The sequence below is a fragment of the Clinocottus analis genome, unplaced genomic scaffold, assembly GCF_023055335.1.
Source record: "Clinocottus analis isolate CAN_PGR_092001 unplaced genomic scaffold, fCliAna1.0.p SCAF_5, whole genome shotgun sequence".
Taxonomy (NCBI): domain Eukaryota; kingdom Metazoa; phylum Chordata; class Actinopteri; order Perciformes; family Cottidae; genus Clinocottus; species Clinocottus analis.
Window position 1 is genome coordinate 12,745,082 of NW_027176207.1, and position 16,528 is coordinate 12,761,609.

Genomic DNA, 16,528 nt, shown 5'->3' on the forward strand with positions numbered 1-16,528 from the left:
TTTCGAGCTGCCAGAGTTTTTCCAACTCCATGGTTCAAGGCTTAACCAACAAGCTACAGTAAAGACCCCTCGTTGTAAAGAGATAAGAAAGAATAAAAATCTGCGACAAACAAAATAAATCACTATAAAAGAAAGCATTGGCCTGATTCCAATGATTTTAGTCAAAAATCCGTTGTTGGGTTCAAAAACCGCCGTTCGGTTCAAAAATGGAAAAGGTATAACCTTTATTCCTAAATATGCTCGGATTGGGGCATGCTGGGTATTGAAATTGGACTGCTACTTACGACGTGTGACTCGGTCAAAGAAACATCCACCAACCACGGAAGCCGTCGCAGTCTGAAAATTTGAAGAAATAGAGAAAAAAAACAGTCATTTTGATTTTGCAGGTACTAACATACAACAAGATAGACACATATCATACCTTAGTTGTCTTTTATCCAAAGCCGACTTTGTATTTATTAACCTTCTTGTGAAACGTTAAGGCCACGCGCGAAAGCGCCGGCAAGGCTACAAGGTTTATGCAATTCCGTAAATTTAAGGGTAAGTTACATTTTTTCTGTTTGGATAGAACTCTTCCCTCAAGGCTTCACGGTATTCCAGCAATTTAAATGAAGTTAATCAACGTTCTGGTTACAGAGATCCGGGAAAACATCATGGACGTATTTTTTTATTTTTCTTGTCTGATAATGTGCGCTGCGGGGCCTGGGGTGCTTGGAGCTGAAGAGGTTACGTGTACTCAGGTACCTTCAACTTATGTTAATTAATGACGGTAACTTAGCAACAGTAGAAGTTAAATCACTGATATTTATCTGTGACTGCTCAGAAGACAGTCTCAGGAGGTGCACAATTGATATGCATCATTTGTTAAAAATAAAAAAGAAACAGCATGGCCAATAGAGGTCACAATCACAGCTACTGGCTTACAAATCCCAGCTGAAATAAACAAAACAAGAGATCCCTACATGTGTTATAAGTCGCCAGGTAGTCAATTGTAACTTCACAAAAGGAGCATGTTCCTCCCCCTAATTAAGTATGTTGTCATTGCTACAAACCTTTGATCTTTGATTTGACCGTGCAGATATATATATATATATATATATATATATATATATATATATATATATATATATATATATATATATATATATATATATATATATATATATATAGATAGATAGATAGATAGATATAAAGCTTCACTGAATATCATTTGGCACTTTTACAAAGTCCAAAGCTTATAGTGTAATAAAGTGGGTTGATCGAGAGATAGGCTGCTTTTAGATAAATCACATCTTAGGTATTTCATATTCTCTCTCCGTGGCTGCAGTTTTTTGTTTTACTTCATCCTCGTACATAATTCCCAATAGGAGATACGTGTGGAGAGAAATACTCTACACTGTTTTGAAACATACCAGAATATGATTAACACAAAGTAAAATCTGACAGCCCTGGGGGGCGGACACGGTCACCTCATTCAAGAGTAGACTTAAGACTTTCTTCTTTGATAGAGCTTACAGTTATAGCGGTGGCTTAGGTTTGCCCAGGTCCAGCACCTAGATATGCTGCTATAGGCTTAGACTGCTGGGCAACATCTTAGGATACAATGAGCTCCTCTATCCTTGATAAATTATTGTCTATTCAAAGCACATTGCTAACTTTACATATCATTTAGCTGACGCTTTTATCCAATGCACCGTAGACACAGCAACGTTGAGCAATTAGGGGTTAAGTGTCTTGCTCAAGGACACAACAACATGGACTAGCGGAGCCAGGGATCGAACCACCGACCCACTGATTGAAAGACGGGCATGGTAACCACTGTCGCCCCAACTAACTACAGCTTTCCGGGAGCCTCTGTGCTGCCTCGTCTGAAGTTTCCGTGGATCATAGCTGTCTGGAACCGGTCCTGCCTGCTGCGATGGTCTGTGGCTGTGTCTGAAGCTGGTCCTGACCCCTGCCATGGCGGCCCTCGACATGGATTGTGGTTATCTGGATCGTGATCCATGCCTATGACTCATTTATGAGTAATTTGTCATATTCATTGAATGTGCTGTAACTCTATTACGTCATTTGTATCTGGTCACATGACATCTATTGCTTCTGTCCATCCGGGGAGAGGGATCATCCTCTATTGCTCTCCCTCAGGTTTTTTTCTTTTTTCCCCTGTGAAAGAATTTTTAACTATCTTTATTTAAGAGAGTTTTTCCTGAATCGATGTGAGGTCCTGGGACAGGGATGTCTTATGTGTACAAACTTTAAAGCCCTCCGAAATCTGTATTTGTGACTTTGAGCCATATAAAAAAAAATAAAAAAATAACTGAAACTGCATATTATAAAAAAAAGTAGTGACATCCAAAATGATAAATGAAGGTCAGTTAAAGTTCTATGAGAAAGATATCTTCATGCTATTTAATCAGAGTTCTTTGTTGTAATTAGCTGATCATGGGCGTTAACTCTTCTGACCAGAGTTTGACACAATCTTCAGCCAATCATGTCCCTGCTGTCAAATTTGAAATGTTCTGTCATTTTAGGCAAAATCGTTGCACCCCATTAACCTCCAGTCATCACGTGCAGTGCCCAGGTTTAGCTCATCAGAACTCCACTTATCACATCCAGATGTTTGACGGCATCTTCTTTCTATCATCCCAAAGTGGTGGGAAAAAATGATCCAGTTTTTATAGTGTTTTGTGTGAAGAAGTAGTAAAGTAGGATGTGTGCGGTGCGCAAGTACAAGTACAGTATGTTATATCCGATTTTCCAAAGTTGTACAACTTAGGTCTTGTCTGTCTCCTACTTGCAGCTGAACAAACCTTTCCAGCTGGTAAATGCCTCTCTCTAGTGGGTAAGAGAGGAAGGGCTGTTGGAAACATCATGGGTACACCTGACCTTAGTAAATATGGAGGAAACTTCCAAGTTATATGGCTGAAAACACAGCAAAGATAAGCTATTGCTTAATGTTGGTAAAGCTACTTTGAAAGCATAGCTTTGAAAGCTATTGATTCAGTTGAGCAGTCTTCAACTGACTGAAAATGATGCTGCTGTTGCTATAGTAACGCCAGCTCTTCTGCACATGCATGCTCGCCACAAAGGTGAAAGGGCACACACTGTGGTGGAGGCTGGCTGACAATCGCGTCGACCACCTGGGAAACACTAACAAGTTGACATGTCCTTCCTTAAGTATATGGCACACGTGTTGACATTGTCATTAATTTGGAGTCATGTTTGCTTCCACCTGGCAATTGTAAGTCCAATATTTACTCTAAAGTATGTTTCTATTGTTATCAGCAGAATGCCCGTCAAGTATCAGAACGAAAAGTACTAATTATGCATCAAAATTACCCCTGACAGTGGTATCGTGTCTTAATATGTATTACTCATGCAACTTGAAAAGCAACATTTTATTGTGAATTGGTAGGGATAATTTCCACTACATAATGTGCTGTGGCACAATTGTTACTTTGCTTGTGTATTTCCATCCTGTTACTTTGTACTTCAGCAGCATTACATTCCAGGTGAAAATACTCTTTACTACAAAATTTATTTGAGACTTAGTTACTTTTTACACAAGAAAACGATACATGTATCTGGTAGGCCCAGAATACTTTGTATACTGGGTAGATAAGTATACTAAGGATTGATAATTCCTTAGTATACTTCAGTGATGTCAGTCCTTCTAAGCCTTCTCTGCTGGCCTGAACAGAATCACAAAGTTAGTTATTCTAATGTATTTTTCATAAGTAAAAGTTATAGACATTTTATAGTGCAATACTTATCTACCCAGTGTACAAAGCATCTCAAATTGGCTTGATTAAATTCTCTGACATGCATTTGTTAGTGATAAAAAACAAACTGAATAATATAGCGCTAATTGATATGTGTAATTTTATAGTTACTTACAGTTACAATCTTGACTTTTCGTGCACGTCGCTACAAATTATCCGTAATCTTGATATTGCAAATCCAAGAGCTTTAGTGGGCAATTTGCTCAATCACCATCCAACAATAGTGACTGAAATCTTTGAGATTATTAATTTACATAAGAATTCAGGACTTTTACTTGTACGGTAGCACCGTAGTGTGAAAGAAAAAGAAGGAGCAGTGGGCTGCCCTGTGAGGCGCAGATTGAACCGGCTACCTTGTGGTTACGGGACGACCACTCATCTCCCTGAGCTACAGCATTACAGTATTTCTACTTTTCCTTAAATTAAAGCTCTAAGTAAGACTCTACAACAATTGTTTCAGGCGTAACAGCGGCAGGCCCAATTGGAAGTGATGTTCTCTCGATCTCTGCAGTGAACACCTTTTAGAGAGAACTAAAAACACTTGTGTATCTCCTTGTCTTCATTGAGTGCAGGTAATTTAGAGATGTGGAGTTGATAGGAGTGCTAACAAGTTCTGCCAATTAACTGCTGCAGACAATCCTTGAAAGAGGCTGGCACTGCTGCAGTACACCTGCCTTAATGGACTGGCCTGGGTAATTGGACCGTACCATGCTACCTCAGCCAGAGGGATGTCCTCAGCAGTCAGGCTATTCTGCGCCACGAGGGAGCGCGGTCTCCTCTCCCGTTTCAATTAACATGGACTCGCCGACTGCTGTGGGAGATGGCTCTGCAGTGTCGCCTGTTCCATGAAGCACTCATTATGTTAGTCTCAAATTCTAGTTCATGAGTTTTTGTAAACCTTAACTACATTTTATTGAACATGTTTATTTATCACTTTGTTTCCGATTTTGTTCTTCATCCTAAAATCTGTAAATTATATTTGGGCAATAAAATCCTTATTTTTCACACCACACCCTGCAAGTTTTTGCTTACTTTAGTCCCTCACAACAAGCAATCAAGTTTTATAATATATTGTATGTAAACTGGTAACTTGAATTAGAGGCTCAGAAGAGAGACGGACAAATCTTAAATCTCTTGTATGCCGGCTATTTTTAAAGATGCTTTTACAACCAGATTTTATATCAATACACACACTACATTGGTCTATGTCATCACAGTACACATAGCACAATAGAATAATCTGCCACACTTCCAGGTAGAAATAACTTGAACATTGTTCTTTTCTCAGAACATAAGGAAATATAGATAGTGGAATGAAAATAGAATACAATAAAGCAATACAAAGAAGATTTACGGACAGTGACTTGCTCCAACAAATGTACAGGTCTACTGTACAACTGTCAAACAAATTAGAACAAAACATTATCAATGTCTTAAGGGCTTTAAAGCCTTTAACTACTTGAAGCAAATATGAAAAGAGCCTGTAAAATGTGTAATTTCATCCTGAGATCCACACCCTAGAAGTTTTAGTGCCATTGTAACGACTACAGCCAATAAAACAATGTCCTTGTCTTTGCATATTATATGCGAGAAAACAATAAAAAAGTAAAAAGCAGGGGTGGGTGGATTTAAAGGGTTTTTGCAGGAACAGGAAAGAAGAACAATGACAGAGTCATAGAGAAAAGTAAAGGAAGTTATAAAAGTGTCCACTTGAGCATGTGAAGTATAAACGAGCCACTTAAGATATGAGCAGTCCTTCACATTCTCATGATCACACACAAGTAACCTTGTAAGGACAACAACGACAAGAAATAAGAAGAAATAATTATCATTGTTGGGTAAGTGCATCTTTTATGTGCAAGCTATTCCAATTATTAGCTACATTTTATTTAGTTATTTCACAAGTATTATTTATTGGGTATAAAGGCAACTAATTGGTGGTGTGTTTCTGGAAGAAATAGTGACTTTAATTATTAGTGTTTAAACATTTCAAAGTATGCCGATGATTCTGTTATTGTTATCCGGCTCCAGGACAATAAGATCAGCCACAGCCCGGTCATCCACGACTTTGTGAAGTGGTGAGAGGAGTGCTATTAAATTAAACATATCTAAAACCAAAGACATGGTCATTGATTTTCAAAGGCATGCCCACACACATGAAGTCATATGGGTGAGACAGTGGAAAGTGTGCAATCGTACAAATATCTTGGCACAATTATTGACCCAAAACTGAACTTTAAAGCAAACTGTGGAGCCGTGTGCAAAAAGGGGCACCAGCGTTTGTTTTGTTTGAGGAAACTGTCCTATTGCCACATTGACAAAACCATGATGAGCTTATTTTATTGTTTGTTTTTTTTTAATCAATTTGATCTTTTTCCTTGGTGACATTGTTTCAAAATCTATCTTTAAAGAACAGAAACTCTCTGCATCAGATTGTTGAATGGTCTAGCAGGCTGATTGGTGAGTCACAGCTCAGCCCAGAGTGCCTGTACACCAGACAGTTACAGCGGATGACCGGCTCCATTTTAAAGGACGATTCGCACCTTTTGCACAGGGAGTTTCAGCTTCTCCCTTCTAGACAGAGGTATCTAGTACCACGGTGTGAAACAGAGCGTTATAAAAACTGTTTCGTTCCAGCAACCCTCATTCAGGTGAACAAATTATAATTATAAAAGCGCACTGATCTGTGTCTTTGTGTACTTGTATCATCATGTTTGTCTTGTTGACTGTGTTGATTTTAATGTGTTTCGAGATGAGTCCTTGCTTTCTATTGCAAACCAAGTCTACTTACATGTACAAATAACGTAACCTAAAGATCTCATAGAGATCTCACTTTGATGTCATGTATTTTAAATCACAAATTGTATCAGATCTATGAGAAGAATATATGAGATGGCAGTTTGTTGTGTTTTAAAACAATGTCTTGCACACAGCCTTTTCCTGACAATCCATTGTCATCTCGATAAATCACTAGTACTCAATATTTATATTCTTTGAGCAAGTATTCTCAGCTTGTTCCACGATTTGATTGTTTTAGCCTAATATGTTTGGCCTTCAAAGAAACTGAGATCGACTGAAAGAGAGGAAGTAAATTGGATTTTTTTACTGGGGGTAAAAATCTAATGATTAATGTGTTAAGTGTTGTTTGTGTCGCAGATGTTGGTAGCCTAACAAGGTAGAGAAAAACAACTGAGAATATCAGACAAGGCAACAATTCATAGTTGTTTATAAAAACAGAAGAAAAGAGAAATGAAGCACAAAGTTATTGAGGAAAAAATATATATAAATTGAATTAATGTTGACAATGTTTAGAGTCTCTAACTGCTTCACATCTATATTCTGTTCTGTTGCAATTGCTAACGTTTTGGTGAATCAATTTTAAATTAGAATTTAAAATAAACTCTGTATGATTGCTCTTTCCGATGATCTTTCTCTCTCCTTCAGATATATCCAAGAAAGAGAAAAATGAAGTTGATGTTAAGACCACTTCTTTTCCATTTGCTCCTGTTCTGTGCAACCCAGACGTTTGGTAAGTCTGTCTGGTTTAAAAGTCTGGTCACCAAGAATTGAACCGACTTGCCTCTTTTTAGTTATATTATTCCAGTAATAGATTTTTCCCTTCTTTACTTTTGCACAATCTAAGTTTTCACTGCTTCACTCAGCCATCCATTAGACTTTCTCCCCCCTTTCTCAAGGTGTCAAGATCCAGTCTGTCCCAGAAGTCATCAGTGAGGGTCTTATAGAGACAGAGCTGGAGAAGACTGTGTCTCTGGTTTGTCATGAAACTCAGGTTGATGAAGAGTTGGTCTGGCTGAGAAATGGTGCTGTCGTCAATCTGAAAGAAGGAAATAAGAATGGCCAAAGCAGCGTGTGTGTTAAACCCATCTATGACGACAATGGCGCCACTTTCACCTGCCACCTGAAAAAAAATGCCACAGTAACGGCCTCGGTCACCCTGAATGTCACATGTGAGTCCCTTCACATTAATGTTGGAATTCTAATAATTATAGGAACTAATAATCACATTAAGCTTTTAGGTTATGTTCAGTCACAGTACGGATGGCACCACTTTCTTTTTTGTAAAAGAAAATGTTAATTTCGTACAGATATTTAGGGTCTCCAGAGGATGAATCCCACTGACTCTGGTGATCCTCTGACTTTTCCTCTAGTGCCACATCCTGTAAAGATTTTCCTTTCCTCTAATTTTTGGTTTATGACTAAATCTCTGCAAACATTTCCATCTGCCTCAGCTCTACATTTTGTTTTGTTCTGACACGCGTGCTAACATGCTTGACTAAGATGGTGAAAGTGTTACCCGCTAAAGATCAGCATGTGAGCATTGTCACATGAGCATGTTAGCATGCTGATGTTAGCACAGCCTAAGTACAGCCTCAAGGGGCCTCCGGTATGGCCGTGTGTCTCATGATCTTTGATCAGCTAACATGCTGATGGTGAAAAGATATAATGATAACCGTGTCCTCTATCTCAGTTTAGACAAAACCTTTTTTAGAATATGTCTTGTGGGCCCCATTGATGTCTGCACAAAAAAATAGACTAGTTGTTGAGACGTTTCTGTCTTCGCCAAAGTCGTGGCCCACCAACCAACTGACATTGCCATCCTTAGAAGCACACTGTTAGCATTGTCAAAACTAGCTAGAAGATTAACATGAGGTGACATTGCTTTTTAGACCACCCACAGCTCTCTGGGTCAGAGGAAGTCGCAGTAGAAGAAGAGGCAGAACTCGTCCTGCAGTGTGATATCTGGGCCAACCCACCTGTCTCATCTGTGTCTTGGACACTAAATGGAAGCATAGTGGATCTAACAGCAGGTGGCTTCTTGTTGACCAATGACGCCTTTACAAGCCAGCTCACCGCCAAAGACGTGGAGAAAACCTTGCATGAAGGCACATATCAGTGTTCAGCAACGTCTCCCAAGTTTGGTGATTACAGCAAGCAATTCAGTGTCACAGTCACAGGTCAGTTCATACAGTCAGTCACATAAAATGATGAATCAGTGAGTGATGACAGCAGTTTGTTGATCACCGTCCTCTTTACCTGTAGAAAATACATTTAAGTTCCCACTGATGCCCATGGTCGCAGGGCTAGTGGTGGTGTGCCTTACTGTGCTTCTTGCTGTTTTTTCACGGTGGAAAAGAATTAAAAAGGTAACAAACAAAACACACACACACGCATACACACACACACACACACACAGACACACACACACACACACACACACACACACACTGTACTATACAACACAAAGTGAACCTCCTAATGCTTTATTTCTCTTTTGACAGTGTTGCAAGTAGGTTGTGCCCAGCTGACAATACCAGTGAGCTTGATACAAACGACGATGATGTCAACAATGCAAAATAATACGGCCTCTGGAAACTTTAAAGCACCTTTTGGAACTACCATTGACTGATTTCATTTGAATTCCATTTGAGTTGGCACTATTCTTCTCTACTTCACTTTTGCATGCAGGAGACTGTGATTACCCACAAACCAATTGTATCATATTTAACCTTTTTAGAAAGGAATACTTTGTCTTTTTGAGAGTTTTTCTGATGTATTTGCTTGCGTGCTGAGCATTTGAAAACCAGTTGCACTCCCTAACAGTATTTGTCTATTAAATGTGAAGCTATGGGACAGCCAGCATATTAACACAAAGACTTGACTCAGAAACTGATAGTGCTATCCTGGTGGAAAACCACAAAATTCAAGGCTTTGATCAGGTTAAGATCAAACTTAAAGTTAAATAATGAGCTTTAGAGGTGCCGGATTGTGTGGAGGTGTGGATTTTGTCTTTGGACAAAGGCAGGTAGTTATATCCAGAATTTGTTTTTGTGTTAAACTGAGCTAACCAACTTTACCGTACAGACATGACAGTCTTCTTATCTTAATCTTTGCAATAACTAAATAGGCCGAAGTATTTTTCCAAACATTTCTTAAAGGCATGCTATCAATTGTATGATCTTCATATTACAGAAGGGCAATCTGTTAAGTTTTCAATATGACCTCGAGATCATCCTTAGCATGTCACTTTTCATAGTGTGATGCACTTCTGCCTGTTTCCTGTTAATATCTTTGCAATAAAAGGGCTTTTGTTTCCTCGTAAACTTCATCTCTCGATTCCAGATTCAAACTGAACTTTAACTTCTGACTCACAATGCAATCAACGCTCGTTAAAATCATGTTATACATTTACTCTTCGTGAGACAAAAGGACAGGATGACCATGAGGGTCAAGGTCTAGATTGTTGTATTCTACCAATAAAAAAAAATACTTAACAAGTTCACATAAAACAGTGCAATAACGAACATGTGCTCAGTTCTCAAAAATACATTATGAACACAAGCTTAACTGAAGGTGCATTTATTGTAAGTCGCTTTGGATAAAAGCCTCAGCTAAATTACATGTATTGTAATGTAATGTAATAAAGGTATTTCTTGTGGGAAATGTTGCTTGGTTATGCTTGCAGCTTTGAATAGTTAAGAATTTACTTATGTATATTTACTAACTGTATAGCCTAACACAGGAAGGTCCTTTCCTGTGTTAGGCTTTACAGTTAGCCTTGTCCAACAATCCGTAATTATTAATAATATACGGTCCAATTGATTGCTTCTGGGAAATTCTCAGAGTTTGTGTGTGCTAATTACATACACAAATGATAATGTTAATGTTGCACAACGCTTTGGTTTGTTTGATTATTTATTGACATACATACATGCATTTTACAATAGAGTACAGGCTTAATGATGCCTTTATTAAATGAACACTGACTAAAATAAAATCGGTGGACAAAGACCTCTTGGCAATGGTGTTTGGAGCGTTTTACACATGCTGGTCTGTAGCGACACCTACTGGTCTCTTCACTTTAAACCCGATAAAGACATTTTTGTGTAAATGTGCAAATTAAGAAACAATAAAATAGTAACATGAGAAAAAGACAAGCATTACAGTGTACGATAAATAACAAACGAGCATCTGACAGCAAGATGTCTACCTTATTGATGTAAATAAAGTGGACAAAATAATAGAAACTATTTTAACAATAATGCAAAAGCCTCTAACAACAACACAAACTTGCCTACAAACGTACTAAATTGTGTTTTCGTAACAAAACTGAATATTATCAAGATCACAAAAATCCTCTTTATTGCTGGACTGTTGTATTGTATTAAATACAATTACATGATATTATGTCTGAAACAACTGGCGGAAGTAAAAATTGGACATATATGAGATATTTCAGAAAAGTTGTGACCATGTACCAATATCTCTGATGTTTTTGACGAGAATCCCCGCGGAATTACGGTTTTATTACGGAAATGTAGATGCAATTAATCTGCAATCAAAAAGAGTCTCAATTTTACAAGGATTTTTAGAAACTAAAACATGTCAAGAAATTGTAGAAGATCACCATAGTCCTAATGGCTTTCAGATGTCATTGCATAGTGCTCTCGCTATCTTAGTCTTGAACTGGCATATATGTCGGTTTTCTATGTTGCCCTAGATGGATATAAAAAGTGGCCTTCGAATAAAGATGTCTTCATTTACGTAATTTTTTTTCTTTAAAACTTTCAAGCACGTCGGTTTGATATCCGGAGGCCTATCTGATAATAGCCATATGTATGACATGATATGATAACCATCCCACACGTCATTACGTACCTCTCCCGCCCGTGTAACGTCTTACGTCATACTGGGCGTGAAGGGCGTGGTCATGCGTGTCTGCAGGCGGTCTGCGGTCCACCGCCAAATTCAAACAGTGAAAGAAAGAAACAGCAGCAGCAGCTGAAGCAGACGATTCTCACAACTGGTACTTTGAGGTAAGACAGCGGAAATGTGGTCGGTTAGACGGTTGGTACTTAACCAAAGTTATTTAACATTAGTCAAGCTCAGCTGATGTAGCTTAATAACGCCAGCCAACGCTTTTACTTCCGATAAGCTAACGGTGCGTTTGAGATCACAACCCCCGCTTTTGTTGTTTGTAATAATCACTTAAAGTAGTTTAATTGTTAAGAGTTGCTATCTTTTTGTTACTTTATTGTCGTTCCCAAAGATTTGACGACTAAGTGCTAATTCACTGTTTTTGTTCCTCTGGCTGTTGGAATAACTTGAATCGTTGACGCTAGACAATAAAATAAATCAGTGCAGTCTGCAAAGCTACAAATCCGTATTAAACAATAGCCATGAAACTTTCACTAATACGGTTAGCTGCGGGTTGTTACGGGTCACTTCTTGTCCTTCAACAACATTTTGCACGCATTCTCAGATATAAACAGATAATTGTGCATTACTTTCTTACAACATCACTTACTCGCTCTTACATTATTATTTCTAGATTGTGAAGTTAAACTTGTTGCTTCTTTACTTTTTAATTCACTTCTATAATACCTATGTGTGTTTTTTATATATTAATTTGAATCAGCTTATTTTATTTAAATTACGTCCTGTATTGTAGTTGTGGTCTTTATATTTATGGCTGCAACTTACAATTATTGTCATCCTCGGCTAATCTATTCATTCATAAAATGCCCCATCATAAACATTGAGGTGTGTTCAAATAGCCTGTTAGGTCTGACCAACAGTCCTAAAGTCATTCATTCAATGTGCATGTAATAAATAACGTATGATCACATAGAATATCATACAATACTGACATTTGAATTCGAGAAGCTGACACTAGAGTAATGTATTATTCGTAAATCATTACTTGTTTATCAAGGGTGTCACAAAATGCTAATCTGCTGTAACAGAAAGTGTGTCATTGTCTGTATGTTCTTTTTAACCTTTGCTCCCCTCTTGCAGGCAAGCTCAGTTCACATTGCATATTCAGTGATGGATGGATTAGGTAAAGCTGTAGTAGGAGTGTGGCGGGCGCATACGGTCCTGGATGAGTCCGACGGCGCAGAGAGCTCCCCAGAAGCCCCCGACCGTTTCCGCAAACTTCGCTCTTCATCTTCACTTAACTCTCTGAGAATGACTTTGCGCAAGAGGCTTCCACTACGTTCTGTCCAGACCAACTCCCTCCCAGAAAATCCAACTCTGGAAACCCAGAAGGAGCAGCCAAAGCCCAACCCAGTCCTCAAACTTACACGCAGTGCTCGGAACTCCATTACTGAAGTTTATCAGGTAGGTTCTCAGTCCAAAAGCTATGTACATCCCTTTCTAATTCAGTTTATGAAATAATTGTATGATAACCAAGCACATTGTGTACAAATGTATCCCCCCTCATCATCCATTATCCTTTTCTCCCTTAATCAGAGGCTGCAGAGGACAAGAGAGTTTGCACGTGAGGATTGTTTGGTAGCGACCCCAGGTCAGACATGTGATGGGGAAGAACCTGCTGCATTAACTTCTCGCACCCCAAGGCGCACGCCGAGCCGAGCTGCAACACCCAGGCGCACCCCCAGATCAGCTGCCACACCTCGGCGTACCCCCGGCTCCAGAGGAAGAAGGACTCCTGAGTCTGGCGTACGAGGAGTGAAAAAAGGAGGAGGCAGGAGACAGCTGGTCCGCATGGCTGCATTACAAAGTCCTTTTGCCTCCCCCAACACACAGAACCAGAGGAGGTAAGTCTTCTGACATTCGTTCAGACCATGTTTTTTTAGATTGTTTATGTGATACGTGTTTCGTTGTCTTCTGTCACAGAACTTTTGACAGCGATTTGGAGTCAGTGTCCAGTGGGATCAGGAGGCTCAAACATCTGTCCAAAGCCTTTGACAACATAATTGGCAGAGACAACGGGTAAAGCATCTTCACTTTGTATTTCACGTAATGACCACTGAGCGTGTGGTGAATCTTAATATCGCTGTTTGTTCATTTTACTCTTAGTCATTAGTATTGTTGGCATTTTGAGTGTTATTTTCCCCTTGGGTGAAATGATAAATAACGGAATTTCCGAACGTGTGAATGAAAGCGTGTGCTTTAGGTGAATGAGAGTGTTGCGTGTGTGTGTGTGTGTGTGTTCGAGAAAGTCATCGGCCCATTTTCTGTTATGCAAACATATTCTGCATAAAGGAGACCACAGAGAAGCATGATCACCCTTCCACCCTAAGAGTCCCCTCACAAATATCCTGCCCCTCCCCCCACACATTCTTCCAGGCTAGATTTGAAACTGTATCTGTGTTTCTGGTATTCGGATGAGGGGGGACTGAGGGGGAAGTAAGGGGGCGACAGCAGGGGGAGAGAGTATGGGTGTGGGAACTAAAGCCACATGAAATGACAGAAATGTGCTCAAGAAAGCTTGGAGAACAGATTTACATCACTTCCTGTGTTGCCGTTCAAAATGTTGAATCGTTGTCTTGACCAATCCAAAGAGAACGAGGAGGCACATGGACCGTTGTCTGGTATCAGTTGGCTTTACACGTAGCCAATGCCTTTCCTCAAGTTTGTTTCTCCTCCTACAACAGGCAGTTCAGCTATTCCCAAATTGTGGAGTAGGGAAGAAGGTAAATCCAAATGTCTAAACATGCTTCTAAAACCAGCTGAGTTGTGGAAACTTATGCACTGAGTGTCACTAATTTTGTGGAATGAAAGGCATGGGCTGCTTGCTGTATGTGTGGAATTGTGAAAGTCTCTGGCCTTTTGCAATAAAAAGCCTCTCTTTTGTGACTTGTGATTAACTGGCATTGTCCAGGAAAAGGATGCTCTTGTCTCTCACACTTCCTTACTCCTTTACTGCTCTTTGCTTTATTGACTCCATATCAGCTGACATGCTTTCTCGTACTTACCAGTGAGTTTGCAAGTAATAATCTTATTTTTTTTAATCTAAATTCAAGGTCATGAACCAAAATAATACTACTAAAGCGCCGCTTTAAAATTCTTTAACATATTATTACTAGATCTAACATTGACAAACATTGTCCCCTGATGGTTCAAAAATTGCTTTCATTTTGGAAATAATATCTATAATAGTGCCCCCTTTTCATGAACAAAATGCAGCTCAAAGTCCTTTTAACAAGTAACAACCAAAACAAACACCTTTTATAACTATTTTTTTAGTAGAAACTTATAAAGAGGAACTAAGTAAATGGATGAGGCCATTGGACACTTTAATAACACTTCTCCTGCTGCAGTAATTCTCTCTTTCTCTCTCTCTGCAGAAACAGTACAAGGGAACGTTCTGGAGGAGCAGTGATGAGAAAGTTGGACCCCAGCGGTAAACTCAGTCGCTCAAACCTCACACGGCGAGCCACAAACTTCTCAAACACACTGGGGGGTTGGGCCCACACAGCTGTGAACACCATTCACAAGCCCAACTGAACTATGCATGTCTGTATGTAAAACACAGAACCTTTTTGTAGCCATGTTTCACATTTATCTTTATTGAGGTATCCGTTACATTTTACTTGTAGTGTTGCCAGTATGATACTGGGAGACTGTTACATAGCAGCTTGACTGTCTTTTCTTTTTTTTTTATCTATGTTGTGTGTAGTTGGTGACATTCAAGTGATTCTTGTGTGTTTGCATGTCTCAGGTTAGCTGGTTGTGGGTTAAATATCTTTATTGTAGCTACCAAAGGGATTTCTGTATTTTGTTTGTACCTCTCATAGCTGCTACAACCAAATGTCTGTTACATTTTACAGATACTAATATTATAGTTTTGTATTCCCAACTTTTTTCCAGTTTCTATAATTAATGTTATAAGAAAAAAGGACCAACTTTGTATTTCAGAACTAACACTAAATTTACTGACCAATGGGAAATGCATTTTCCTGTACTTTATATGTATGCTATAATGTTACTAACATTTGTTAGTACTTTTTTGTAAACGTTATTTGATTATGTCAAAATGTGAAGATTATTTCCTCTGAATAGGGACTTTTTTATATAATGGCTGAGGTAGTATTTGAGTTAAATTTTCTTTTTCCTCATATTTTTCCTTGAGGCAGAGGTTGACACTTTTAACTGCCCGTGGATGATTCATACTTCAATACTATACACATAAATCATTTGATAACGTAATGGGGGAAGATGTAATGACTCGTTACCTAATGTTAACGATGATGACGATATAAAGACATATCCAGCAGGCTATTAATGTTGTAACTTTCAAACAAACAGCCTTAAATGAAGCAAAACACATCCCCCCTCTCTTGCATTTCAATATATTTGTGCCCCTTTTCTTTAGTAACGGGATAAAGGGAGATGTGTCTTTGTCTGTATGGGGGAGGTGTGAAAATAAAACCTATAGGTTTCAACAACCCAAAAGTATTGTCTTTTTGTGCCTTTAGGCCGCAACGGTTGTGGTCGCAGCCATTATGTTTTAGGTTGTCCATTCATACGCACCTATGTAAGAAGTCCGGTCTGTTCTTGTAGGCACGATAGCTCAGGAACACCTGAATGAAATTTGTTTATATCTGGCGAAGATGTCTATTTGGACTAAAGGTTAATCTGATTAGATTTTAGAGGTCAAAGGTAATTGTGACAGACATGGATGTAAAAGGCAACCCGACATTTTGACGGATACATACAACTGTGATGCTCTTATTCTAGTTTATTATTTGCTGCAGTCATCTGCTAGAACTGGATCGTGCGCACATCTCATTCGGTGGTCAAAGGTAAATTAGGTGAAGATTCAATATCTTTTACAAGTTCATTACAGCATAACAGATGACTTAATTTTTTAATGAGAATTTAGAAATTGGATGAAATTATGTTATAGGGTGGCATTATTGAAGCTCTTTGCTTGGTCTACTTATTGTATTACTGTACTCATGTTTTTAACTTATTGT

General features: G+C 38.8%; 2 protein-coding genes across 3 annotated transcripts; both read left to right on the forward strand.

The window, feature by feature from the left end:
* The first annotated feature begins 7,247 nt into the window (after nt 1-7,247).
* tmigd1 (transmembrane and immunoglobulin domain containing 1) lies at nt 7,248-9,717 on the forward strand. Its single transcript, XM_068601452.1, has 5 exons — nt 7,248-7,311; nt 7,478-7,750; nt 8,471-8,758; nt 8,844-8,947; nt 9,083-9,717. The coding sequence occupies exons 1-5, from the start codon at nt 7,248-7,250 to the stop codon at nt 9,092-9,094; spliced, it is 741 nt and encodes a 246-aa protein (XP_068457553.1). The 3' UTR covers nt 9,095-9,717.
* Nucleotides 9,718-11,530: 1,813 nt separating this feature from the next.
* On the forward strand, nt 11,531-15,957 carry LOC137802861 (protein PIMREG-like). 2 transcript variants are annotated; one of them, XM_068601026.1, is made up of 6 exons: nt 11,531-11,617; nt 12,600-12,923; nt 13,056-13,363; nt 13,443-13,538; nt 14,204-14,242; nt 14,897-14,939. In XM_068601026.1, exons 2-5 carry the CDS (start codon nt 12,630-12,632, stop codon nt 14,232-14,234), a joined length of 729 nt encoding a protein of 242 aa, XP_068457127.1. In that variant the 5' UTR covers nt 11,531-11,617; nt 12,600-12,629; the 3' UTR covers nt 14,235-14,242; nt 14,897-14,939. The 2 variants fall into 2 exon arrangements, with proteins under 2 accessions (XP_068457127.1, XP_068457126.1); XM_068601025.1 differs by lacking the exon at nt 14,204-14,242 and having other exon boundaries at nt 14,897-15,957.
* The last annotated feature ends 571 nt before the right edge of the window (nt 15,958-16,528 follow it).